The 13,504-nt window shown below is 36.8% G+C and overlaps 1 protein-coding gene across 15 annotated transcripts in view; it reads right to left on the reverse strand.

The window, feature by feature from the left end:
- Positions 1 to 13,504, reverse strand: part of ZNF385B (zinc finger protein 385B) — a 155,908-nt gene that overhangs the window by 31,298 nt on the left and 111,106 nt on the right. For 14 of the 15 annotated variants that reach the window (XM_021552492.3, XM_031505402.2, XM_021552494.3 and 11 more), the window contains one exon: positions 5,513 to 5,623. The exons of the other annotated variant lie outside the window; for it this stretch is intronic. In XM_021552492.3, coding sequence (XP_021408167.1) covers positions 5,513 to 5,623 — 111 coding nt within the window. The remainder of the gene's footprint in view (positions 1 to 5,512; positions 5,624 to 13,504) is intronic. 15 annotated transcript variants of the gene reach the window in all.

Here is a 13,504-nt window from a genome sequence, read left to right on the forward strand (position 1 = left end):
AAACAAATAGCCTTCCAACTACAACTTCCTTTTCTCTTATGGCTGTAAGCTACACTATCAGATGCCACAACAGAATAGACACCTTGGGGCCAAAGCTCCACAGCTGCTGGAGACTTATTGCCACACACCAGTTGAGGAAATTGCTGCAGATTCATCTGCTGGCCAGAAGGAATGAGGAAGAATGAGCAGAGAAGGAGCCTATATGGGATTAAAAAGAGCCAGTTTCCCCTTGCCCTCTTGCTACTGGACCCTCCTACTGGTACCATATGAATTCAGTAAACTTACTGTTGTGGTTCAGGAATGGTATTCCCCAATTCAGCACCACAGCTAAAATCAGGTGTCACTTTCCTTCCTCCCCCCAAATGGAAGCACAAAAGGAGAAGGTCCTGGGTTGATACAAGAATAATTTAATGGAAACAGCCATGAAATAAGATGATGAGCAGTAAGAGCAACAATATTAATAACAAAAGGTATAAGTAAAAGAAGCTCCCAACAATAAATAACAGGGGACTGCTCCATCTGCCACATTTCCCTGAGTGGAGGGAACCCCTTCTTAAAGAGAGCTCCCAGCAAGGATGGGAGGTGATGTAGAACAGTCTCCAGGCCCCTGGCCATGCCTCTCTCAGCCACTGCAAAAAATTAGCCCTGTCCAGGGCAGAACCAGAACATTCACTCAAGATGATTTTTGGTTTTGCTAGAATGTCTGTAGTATATAAAATTATTATCACCATACAAACCTATGTAATTAAACCTAAATTCTTAAAATGAAAAAACAAAGTATTTCTTCAAAGGTTAAGCTAGATCTTTCACAGCATGTCTTGCTTCCTCTTGGTGGAATACACGTAGTGTAAAATCTGACTCACAATCACAATCTGTTCCATGGAGAGGATTCTTCCTCTTCTACTGCCTGGCCTCCCATGGTAGTAAATGTAACTGAGTATTTCTCCTTTTTTCTGAGCTGGATTATAACACAACACCATAGCTTGAACTTCATTGACATATTAGTCATTGCTGCACTGGAGCACATGCTATGTCATCACATGGTGTTTACAGATAATTTGATGCAAAGATGGAAATACCTGTGTTTATTCCAAAACATTGAAGCACATCCAATTGCAACTGGTAAGAGATAATATTGCTTTTTTCCTTTTTTTCTTTTAACTATTTTCAAAAAGAGTGTGTTCCTCTGTATAGCAGAATGAAGTTTATGCATACTAGAGTAAGTATCTCATTGACAATACTATTAAATCAACATCATCAATATCAATCCTCATAACACTATCTTTCCTAAAATGAGATTTCTGAACTATTTCAACTGTACTTGACTCCTGCTATCTATCACCATTAAAAGCAAGTTTAGGAAAGAGACCTTTCCTCTATACCCTCCTCACATTTTTTGCTCATTTCACTTCCTCTATTCCTACATTTTTATGCTTTTTCTCCTTGCTGCATCCTGCTTCTCTCTCTCTCCCCTCTTCAAAATAAAAGAAAGAAAATTAAAATAAGAAGAATGAAAAGTAAACCAGAAGGCACACTGAATGAGTGGGGGTTCTATTCTAGAGGCAGGCATCCCATATAATTTGGCATGTCCTCAGGTATCCTTTGTCAGCCTGCTGTGGATGTCCCAGGCACCTCAGATATTCCAGCAGCAAGACACTTAAATTTAGGCACCTAATCCCACTCAGTTCCAGCTGCGGTATCTTAAGGAGATCATGCAAAAAAATGTTGTTGAAGGCAACCTCAGCTATCATTGCTGTAATGCTGATATTACTTTTACAGATATAATTCTCCTGAAGGACTACAAAGTTCAGGCTATTAAGACAAGTTCAGTTTGCTGTTACTTCAGAGATGACCTTATATTTTTTCTGTTTTATGAGACTTTCGATCATCTTTTCCATACTACAGTTTATCCTGGAGTTGACAGAGATTGGAAGGGATGTCCAAACTACTTGTAGCAAAATTTATTAGCAGAAATAAACAACTTCAAATTTGACCAAAATGCAGCTAGAAATATTAAAAAAGGACAGGTGGAGTATGATGGTGAATGTCTGTAAGTATGAGTCAAATACTATGATTTCTTTTTTTGGAAGAGGACAGACATATCAAGTGAAGACTAGATAAAATTAAGAATCTGTACACAGAAGTTTTCTTCATGTTGTACTTTTAAAAATCGAAGACTGGGAGATCCTGAAGAGTTCAGTTAGAAAATACTATTCAAATTATATGGCAGAAGAAAAATCATTCTATGGACTTTATTTTTGAAAATAAAGAAGCCATCACTTCAACACGCACAATCCCACATTCAAGAAAACCTATTTTTAAATATTTAAAATTTAAAATTTCCTTCCATCCCTATCTTTCTTTTCCTCCAAGTAGCTGCAGATCCCTGCCTCTGAATCTGATGCCAGAACACTCTCACCAAAGCTAAATGTGTGCCAGAACACTCTCACCAAAGCTATGTGCAGACACATAAGTAAAAGAAACCCAAACCTTTGCAATTCACTCTATTAATTTAGTGTGAGGTTTGACAACTACAAATTGACTAATTTGATTTTTTTTTTTTTTTTTGCTTTGGTCTATTGATTTAGACCAGTGAGTGTCCATAGCACAAGGAAAAGACTGAAGGCAAGGAAACCAATTTTCTTCTCACAGATGAATAACCACTGTCTGTGTTTCTTATGCAATTGATAAAACACCACCAGAATGAAGCCAGCATCCTCAAACGCCATACTAATGAAATTCATTTAGGAGAATAAAATTTAAAAAAACCCAAACAAAACAAAAAAAGACTCTTCATAGTTCAGTTTTGACATTTTTATTTCATTTAGTTGCATAATTTAGGTCAGAGAAAGTTCAAAGGAATAGAATGCCTATCAACAACAAGAAGTATGTCAGCCTTGTAGAGCCAGAAGAAACTGCAAGTGTGGAGTGACTGCACTACTAATCTCATTCTGCAATGTGCAATGAAGTCTTAATGCAGATTAACAGAGTTTGATGCTACTCAAAAGCATGTCATGGTGGAACTGATTTCCTGAAAGATTCAGCAGTTACAAGGTTCACAGTTATATGATTCCCTTCTTCCCAAAAGAAGCAAAGAAAGGATAGATTGTAAAGATTATTTTATGCCCTGAGCATAATTTCACATTCTTTTTGGTCCAAAGGGAAAAATACAGAGTCCAGATTTTTATTTCTGTGCAGGAGTTTCAACAAGCTAAGATGGAGAGCTTGGTTGAAACCCCATTACCATTACCTCAATGAAACAATTACAATGCAGATTATGGGGGGGAGTGTCTATTTGGATAGGCAAAAATAACATCCAAATAAGATAGGATCTCACTCTCAGAAAAAAAAGATGCAGCATATGCTCATATAAATAATTCTTAAGATTAAATGACTGAACCTGAAGAAAAATTTAGAATCTTATGTACAGCTTCTCAGGAGAAGCTAAATAACACAATGGAAGACTAGAAAGCTTTTAAAATAGAAGTACTACACTATGAAAACTCATTCTCCCAATATTCCTGGATGTTGAGGTTAAGAAACAATTGTGAAATTAGATTGATATTTAAGTATCTTCTGGTATTTGTAATATTGCTGTAACCATAGCACTTTCCAAAATCAAATTTCTCTATTGTTTGTGGATGGCCTGGTAAACTAAATTGCTGTAGAAAGTAAGGTGCTGCACTTCAGCAGGTAAAGTATCAAAGTCACAATGCTTCATCCTTTCTTACAACCATTCATTTCAAAAGGATGGTGATATTTTCTAGTAACTATAACTGAATATGCTTACCAAATTTAGGAAGATCACACCACCCTATTGAATACACCTGGCCCAGAAGAAGTGTAGCTATAACTTGCCATGCTTTTGTGATGCCACTATTTAAAGCAGAATATGACATGCACTTCCTGTTCTACTTTGTAAGTCTAAATAGGAAAAATTGCTTGGTTGTCAGAGGTAAAAAATGATATAACATATTCAGCTCTTTTTTTGTTTGTTTGTTTGGTGGTTTTGTTTCAAGTCACTCAGCTGTGATTCAGTTTATCTGCCTGAAGTGCTGTTTGTCCACCTGAATGTCAGCACAGACAAAGTGAGTGACCCCTCTGGGGACACATCCCATCATCAGGGGGACCCTGACCTCAAGAGGAGAGGGAAGAATGAGGACAGCCTGAGCCATCTCATAGGTGACAGATCCACCTCAGAAGCAAGATCCATGAAGGCAAAGAAAATTTTAAGAAATATTATTGGTTCCTTGATTTAATCAGTAAAAGGAAACACCTGGACTAAGTATCAGAGCAGAAAAGATTTTTTTTCCCCCTTTAAATCTTAACCTTAAAGTAGAAAGACAAGCAAACTAAATTTAAAATAACGACTTTTGAGATGAGTTAACTAAGCAGATATTGCCACTTCAAAGGAAGTTTAATAAGCTTGTCAAATGATGACAGATTTAGAAATCAATTTGAAGCTGAGATAGCACTGCTTCAAAATCCTTACCAGCCTAGACAAGAAAAGCAAATTGGGGAAAACACTTCACAAGACAGTTTTCAAAGTGCAATGTTAGAAGCAGAGAAAACCAGGGTAATGGGTATGGGTGCTTTACTGCAAACCTCTAGGAGCACAAAATACTCAAAGGCTTTGGAGGAGGTGCCTGAAAACTGTTTCAGAGGCCAAAATTTTGACAGAAAAATATATAATATTAACACATCATGTCAGGATTTATTCTTACCTAAAGATTAAAAAAAAAAAAATCTAGTAATTTGAGTTTATTTTTATTAACTCAATGACATTAACAATAGTCTCCAAGAATAAATACATACTCCTTAACTGTCAAAGGTTATAATTTTCTTAGATACAGTTTCCTTGAATTTTGTTAATTTTCAAGCTACTTAAGAAGAAACTTTAAATGGTTATATATTTTAAAAATACCTCTTTTTTGCACCATTTTAAAACACCATTACTCTTTTGTAATGATTTTTTTTTAAATTAACCTCCAGGAAGCAGTTTCTTTGCATTTGTCATACTCAAAATGGCAGCTAGAACTATGTGATTATATCTATTATAGATGAAAGTATTTATAAGAGTGCCTTTATTAAAAAATGGAAAGTCGTATCAGCAAGGACATCCAAACAAGAAGAAAAAGCTATTTCTTCTGGAAGAAAAGCAAATATGACCTGGAGAACTCACTGGGAAGCTTTTCTGCTTCACTTCATTTTTTTAAGGAAAAAACCTCAGGCAAACATTTCTTTTTGCAATACCTGTAGAAGGTTATTGTACCATCAAATGGGATCTCACCTACGGATGTGGCATTGGATATCATGCCAGAGCTATGTAAGAAAATTAAGAGTTCATGCTCTATGGACTTCTGCTTCTGAGTGGACAAAAAAACCCACCAGGCTGAGCAGAATGCATGTAGCTGGGATGAGTTATTTGGGAGAAAGAGATTTATGATTAATTATACCTAATGGACCAAATTTAAAAAAAAAAAAACTAAGGAAGAAAATTGGCAATACTCACATCAGAGTTAAAACGAAGCTGGCAGACATTACAGGAAATTACTTGCTTCTTCTTTGGGGGAATGGACACTCCAAATGTATGGTTTATGACTGCTTTTTGCACAGGATCCATCTGGAGAACAAACAATAACCAATTTACAAATTTTCAGGGCAATAAAGAGTACAGATGAAAAACTTTTTAAAAAATGACACTTCCAGCAGAAAGCTCTTTTCTTTTCTTTTTTTGAGATAAACAGGATAAATGAGATTCCAACCCTCATAATAGTAAGATTTAACATAGGTTAGGGAATTGGCAGCATGCCAAAGCTGATGAAGAAAAGGCAGCTTAATTGGAGCTGTCCCCAGGTTACTAAATAGTTCTTTCCCCAATCCTGCACATCTTCTGGGCTTCAGGGCCCCCTACCACACCTGAATTGCAAATGAAAGCCCACCCCTTTCACCCACTGTCCCAACAGACATATTGCAAAAGCCACTTCTGCACCCTGACAAGTCACTGTCATTTATTTCTACATGCTTTCCTTTGAGTGATAAATATTAGCAATTATTTGAAAATATTCTCTTCTGGAGATCTCTTTGTGAAAGGAGGTCCTTTGCAGGCTCTGGTACAAATACCACTTGCTGGGAAAAGAGGTTGCAATCCCCAAGCATTTTCATGCAGAACTGATGAGTGACAGAGCCCATGGGAAGGCTGAAGTTCAGAGGAACATGAAGGGAATGTTTGTACCAGGAAAGTTGGCATGCTTCAGAGAATATTTGAACACTGTAAGAAACGTGAGATAAGGGAAAAATCTGAATATATTACTCCTAAATCTGACTGAAACTTTCAGGAACTTGGAACTGATTACATCTTTGCTACATGTCAGGACTCCTGTTGGTTTAAACAGAGTTTAGAACTGCTACTGGAGCAAGGCCTCAGTCCTAACATGTCATTCTTTTGGATGCGACATGAATACAGATTAAAATTAATTTCCTGATGCAAAAATACTCAAACAAAATTTTCTAATTAAAGAAAAAGCAAAATATCTGGTCTGGTCTCACAACTGATTGTGCTCTCAGCATGATGACATCTGAAACCCCTTTCAACCCAAATATTCCGATGAGCATCTGTGTATGTGTGGCCCCTCATCCTTATCTAAGATAAACAGATTCTGAAGAGGAGAGGAGAAAAAACAGGACATTTACAACAAAAGATAAGTGCTTATTTTGTTTTTAAGCTAGTTCAGAAGAAAATAATTTGATTTTTTTATAAAGTTAGAGTTTTCTGAAGCTTGCTTTGCAACCACAGTGATTTTTTTTTTTCCTTTACAGTACTATTAGAAGAAACCAAACCTGCTGTTTAATCCCAGGTGATACACAAAACACATTTGGTACTAAGCTGACTTGCAAAAGGACAAGAGAACACATAATTACCTGCTTCTAGACTTTCTAAAAATGAAGATAAAGACTTTAATTTTCCCTTAGTACAAATTTTAAGCTTCCAGTGAAGCCTGCACTACTGAGGATTTTCTGCACACATATATACACACACACAAAACAAATTCAAGGAAAACTTACTGCATTGTATCTACCTAAGAAGATATTCCCCAAATATATTACCTAACATTAAACACTTTTTTTTTTTTTTTTGGACAATGGTTACATATGTTTCTTGCTGCATTCATTTTAAACCAAATGCATGATTTTGTAAATGGCATTAGTAACAAATTTTCCAGAGAGGTAATTTAATATTTATCTTCTTCCCCTAAATACTGTATTTCATTGCCACAGGGGTACCATGTGACAACACAAAAGTAAAAGCACTTCATCTGGAATCATCTACTAAATTATTTAATGATGCATTGTTGTTACAATGAATTGTGACAAAATAAAAAGAAAAACCTGAAATAGATGCCCTTGTTACCTGTTTATTCTATTTGTAGGATATAGTGAGAGTTCAAAGCCTAAAAGCTTAAACACAACAAAAAGAACCCCTTCTTCTGACTTGTACCATTTACGGCCTTGCCCTATATAATATATCAAAATTATACATGCAGATTAAAATTTTTTTCAACATCCACTTTATAATAGATATGGCAATCAATATATATAGTTAAATTTATTATACATGTTAAAATATTGCTGTATTATTAGGAAAGAGATAGGTTTTTTTCTTAAATGGAAGATATGTTTTACATTTCAACTTAAATACTAAATGTTAATCAGTTAATCTAGAAGAAAAGGGTAATGTTCAAAAGTACCTCAAACATTTGGAGTGTCTGAGACCGGTGAAAAGAAACAGCAAAAGTACCCACAAGTGTCTGCAGTCCCGTTTAAAACAAGACACAAAGGGAAGAAGCAGTGATCAATGACTCCTCTGTGCGCTCCAATAACGATCCGCAGCGCTAGCGCCAGGCAGGGCACTTCACAACCACACAATGCAGACTCTGCACCAAGTCCCAGCTTCAAACAGATGCAGCAGCACAAGAACATAAACCCACAAAAAGAATACAACTCATGGTGCCTCCAGAAAGTACCACTTGTGATCCCCAGGGGAGTGGGTAATGATCCTTCCCAAACTGGAGCCCTGCATGCAAGCTGGTCATGATTAGAATTCAAGAAGTGCAACATTAACAATTAATACACTTTAAATATGTCAGAAACTGGGGTGGATTACAGCACACTGGAAAAATATAATAGTATCTCTCTGTTAGAAGATTAATGCTGCAGGGTAAACTGATCTTAGATCCCTAAACAAAATTATCCTCTTCAATGCAGGGAGGAAGGGAGTAGGAAAGAGGCAGAGAATTATTCATTGAGGTATTTATTACGAAATGATGCAGTATAGTTTGCCCAGTGGGGAGCACCAGTATTTAAGAACCAGGTCTATAAAACAAAATAATAACAGAACCTAACAGCTACCACAAATGCAAATAAAAATCTGCACTACACTGTTTATGCTGCAGGGGGACTTAACAAAGCAATTCATAGTGCTCTGGTAGCCATAAGTAGGTTTAACAACCTGTAAGTATTGTTCTCCTACTTCCATTGGTTTAATAAAACGTTAAATTTAAAAATGTCTTTCCAAGAGAGTTGAAGATACCATCGTTTTTGCAATGAGTCTTGTAAAAACCACCCAAACTATTGAAGATAGCAAGGATTAAGAAATACTCTACACCTACTGAGATTTGCAACAAGAACTTTAAAGGCACCTAGAAAATACAAGTGTAGCAACATACAGGACAGAGCAGGGGCAGCACAGACATTGTATTTCCTGCTTTTTTCATATTTTTCCACCAAAAATTTTCCAGACTCAGGTGTTTTGTGTGTATTTGATAAATTCCATTGACTTTCTCTTGTATAGTTACTCCTGAAACTGATATAAACCAGTTTGCACTCTTTTCATGCACTTCCAATGCCTACAATCCTCAGTGCCAAGAAATTATTTTTGTTTACATATACTTTCATAAAATTCAGTTTTATAAGACCTGTACCACATCACGAGTTATCTGTGTGCTACTCAGTCATTCTGTGTATGGAAACAATTCCATTCCTTTCTACATTCTTGTTGCCCATCTCAAGTGTACCAAAAAATCAACAAATTCAATTAAATATATTGAAGATATGGACAGGAACCATATAAAATACTCTGGGTAGATTAGTATTGAACTCTGAGCTGATGTTTTCAAGGAACCACTATTATAAACCTGAGCTCCCACTCCCAAGTCTTGATGACCAATTCCTAGCTCACTACTTTCTATGTCAAGTTTTGTGAATTTTTACTTCCATTTGCCTGCCTCACTTTAGAAATATCTAGATGTAACTTTACCAATCACTATTTTCTGCCTTGTCAGTCTCATCAAGGTCTTTCACAATTTTTGTTGTCTACCTCAGAGACTTTGCCAATAGCAAATTTCCTCAGCTCACTTACCTCCCAAACATCTTTTTGTCATGCAAGAGTCTTCTTATGCCAATTTAGTTTTCTTTAAAAATCTTTGCCAAGTGGTTTTGTGAAAAATCTTGTTGGTAATTCAGACTATGTAGATTTAAACATCCTTATTCACACGCTTGTTGATCCCTATAAACAGGCTTGTAGAGAAAGATTTATCTTTACAAAGGTATTCTACTATACTGTTCTTATTGAGGCACATATTCATTTGCCTGGTAAAAAACCCCTTTCACACTCTACGGAGTGGGTTTTAAAAACTTGCATCATACTTACCACCTTTTAGTCCTCAGGTACAAAGCCAGTTTTAGATAAGATGTTTCACCTTATCATCAGCAATTCAATAATTTAGTCCTTGAATTCTCTTACCATTCTTGCTACCAGAAACTCTCCCTGCTCTGCTATGTATCATGGTACCATAGATTCTTCTGGTGACTCCAGGGAAAGGAACCAGACTACAAAGACACATGTAAGTAGGCAAAGGAAAAAGATTAAAAAAAAAAAAGCATTGGAAGAAGTCACTTGGTGAAACTGAAGTTCTGGTTATTTTGAAAGATCTCTTTATATACAACAGACTGTACAAACACCAATTTGTGAGCCTCAGAAATAAACTGCAATGATCCTGAGGGGAGGCAAGTAACAGAAGCATTACCTTAAACCTGAGTAAGGTTTAAAATTGTGACTGGCAATGAATGTCCTGTTACCTCTTATAATCAGGTAACTCTTAGGTCAAATATAGAATTAACTGTTAGACAAGCTTTTGTAAACAACATATTGATAGTGGGGATAAAAGATGTAACTCAGTATCATTTAACCAGCAGGCTAATCAGCTTCTGGAAAACACAGAGACTGGTCTCCAGTGTACTATCTTGGTTTACTCTGATAAAGAAAAGTTTTAAAATGTTTGTGGAACAAACTGATAATATAATCCAGTATTTCCCTCCAGAAAAAAAAAAAAAAACAACCCCAAAAAAAAAAAAACAACCCCACAAAAAACCCCCAAAAAAACCTGCTGGCATATATAAATTACCAGTGCAACATGTAAATTACGTTCTGAAACTTCCTGTGTGTCTGAGCTCCAGTTGTTATGAAAGCCAAGCACACTGCCACTGTGGAGAATGATCATACACTGAAGCTTATCATAAATTCTGCCAGAAATACACAGCCCCCTGCCATAACTGTACATATTAGAATGACTGAAAGAGTGACAGAAGTGAATACACATACTGTGTATTCAAAAGCACATACTTAAAATGCTCAGCATAAAATCAGAAACATTAACATTGTGATGTAATGCTTGGCAAGCTTGGCCAAGACAAACCAAAAGCAAAAATCTGTTCTCTCCACGTTTGTGTTGCTTTTGTTGCAACAAATATATTTCTCATTTGACTAATTCTAAGCATAATTTAGTGTTCAAGTCACTACAATCCTGTTATACATTTTATTGCTTTTTTAGCATCAGGAACACTTCTGCCAGCTACTGATTGAGCTCTACCTGAAAGGCTGTAGCAAGGTCAATGTCACTATGTTTTCCCAGATAACAAGTGACAGGACAAGAGGAAATACCCTCTAGTTGTACAAAGGGAGGCTTAGACTAGATACAAGGAGAAATGTATTTATGAAAGGGTTATAAAGCATTGCAACATTGCTCAGGGAAGTGGCGTCTCCATCCCTGGAGGTATTTAGAAGATGTGTACATTGACACTGAGGGATATGGTTCACTTGTGAATTTGTCAGTGCTGCCTTCACGGCTGAACACAATGATCTTCAGGGTCTTTTCCAACATAAATCACTCTGTGATATGAACAACTTTCTTTTCATGCAGGAAAGCCATCAATATTCCCTGTGCATCAGCTCTCCTTGAGTAGCAGTGTCTCCAGAGATGTATTTCTGTAGTGTGAGCCTGCAGCTCTCTAAACACTACCTCCCTACACCTCTGTCCCTGTGCTCTTCACAACATTTTGGGGGTTCTTAAAAAACAGGCAAATGTAAATAGCCAATAACCAAACCACAGAGGTAAGTCAGATTCTCAGCAGCTGATTTGGAGACATGTGCAAATACTTCACTGAACAGAAAGAATAATTAATTTAAAACATAGAGTTTTGGGTTGGTTTTTTTTTTTTACTGCAGTCCTGTGGTCTAGCTGAGGGTTGCTGGAATCACTTTTTTTTTTTTTTTTTAAGGAGGCTCTCGATGTACTTACACATAGCACATTTGCACAGAGTATGAAATATGGATCTCTGGGAAATCAAGCCCAACCATACTCAGGTTACAGAAAGGCCATGATTTTACTTTTTCTTCTTTTTAAAATGCTGAGTAGATGTCTCCCCAAGTGCAGTAAAACAAGCATCCACTAAGAAAGAATACAGACCACAGGGTCTAGCATCTCCCCTCGCACAGGATTCCTAAAATACAATAACACTGTACTCTGAAGAAAATTCTCTCTGAATTGAACTTCTCACTGTGTTTATCTGTTCCCTCAATTTGGCAGCAAGATCCAACTTCCCTGAGGAACACAGAGGCTGTGATAGCTGTGACATTCACACACTACTACTGGTCAGAGTAATCAGCCAGGAAGCATTTTGAAAATCCCCAAAAATCTTGCTGTAATTCACTTGCTAATGACAGATACTACAGCTATCCATGAAGAGTTGCTGAAATAAGAGTAAGTACTGAAGAAAAAAAGGAAAGAGACACCTTTGGTGTTTACATTTCTACTTCATTTTTAGTATAAGACAACTAAAAGGACACCCAGAGCCAGAAACAACTTTTATATCTTAAAAGAAATATTAGAAATAATAATAAATTCAACTTCCTCATTCTCCTTTTAGATTAAGGCTCAGCTACTTTTGCTTTTGCAAATTCCACATTATTTCTGTTAACAGAGTTGCAGGACTAGATCCCTGGACATCAGAGACCAATTTTCTATCTCCAGCTCCTAGCAGCTAAATTTCCCTTCCTATATTTTTATATCAGTCCTATGGTATAATGCAGAGTCTCTGGGTGTGCTACCCTCTTGCATGTTCCCCCTTTAGAGTTTGCATAGAAAAATGAAAAAGAGGCTGATTCTCTTTGTGTGCCTGTATTCACAATCACACAGAATACTGAAAGTGATTTCTGAAGTGATTTACAGATTTGTGTTAGGCCAGAGGGAGCCATTACATCTGATTTCCTGAAAAATTTATGACATAATTTCATTCACTGAAAAGGTTCAGTCCTTCCTATTACAAAGTCCAATAATTTGTGGTCAGCCAGAGCCTAAATTTTAAGGGGAAACAACCCCATCTCAACAGCTTGATTTAGAAGTTTCCAAACCAGTTAATTTACATGACTGTGGAAGCAATACTTGCTGAGTTATTATAAGCCCCTCACTCTAGTTCTGCTGCTCTGTTAAAGGTCACTCAAACCTCAAATACCTTCTGAATAGTGCAGGCACTCACACACTGCAATCATGCCAGCTCTTAACCTTCTCTTTGAAAAACCAAACTTCTTAAGCTGCTCACAATAAAAACCTTGATCATATGCTACCTTTTCTCCGACTCCTTTTCAGATTTTCAGTACACCACTGAAGCCCAGGTACTGAAAGTCAGAACACATGCTCAAATATACTTTCTCTTCAGCTACCTAATTACATCCTTTCTGTATTAACAAGAAATGCATTCATCATCTTTCCCCAGCATCGACTTGGGAAGCAGAGCCCTAAATCTTTATTGACATGCACATTTATCCCTCCAGTGTGCTAGCACAAGCAATTTCACCATCACACATCCTTCTCTCTCCTAGGATGCTTTCTGACCCAGTCTCGTAGAGGGCTAGAACAGCACCACACTGGGAATCTTACGTTGAAGCAGTGAACCTTACCTTTCAGTAAGGTCTGCATGTAGGAATTTGCAAACCATTGTCAGAACAAGATCCAGAGGCTACTGATGAATCTCAGTCTCCTCGGCAGAATTTTCTTTCTCCTAACCCAGTTCTGAAATAATGGATTTTCTAATTTTTTTGCTTTTCTGACATCCTCTGGCTTTGCATTACAATAGCCTAAATCAAGGTACTATATTAAAAATCAAAATC

This window comes from Lonchura striata, chromosome 8, assembly GCF_046129695.1.
Source record: "Lonchura striata isolate bLonStr1 chromosome 8, bLonStr1.mat, whole genome shotgun sequence".
In the NCBI taxonomy this organism is placed as follows: Eukaryota; Metazoa; Chordata; class Aves; order Passeriformes; family Estrildidae; genus Lonchura; species Lonchura striata.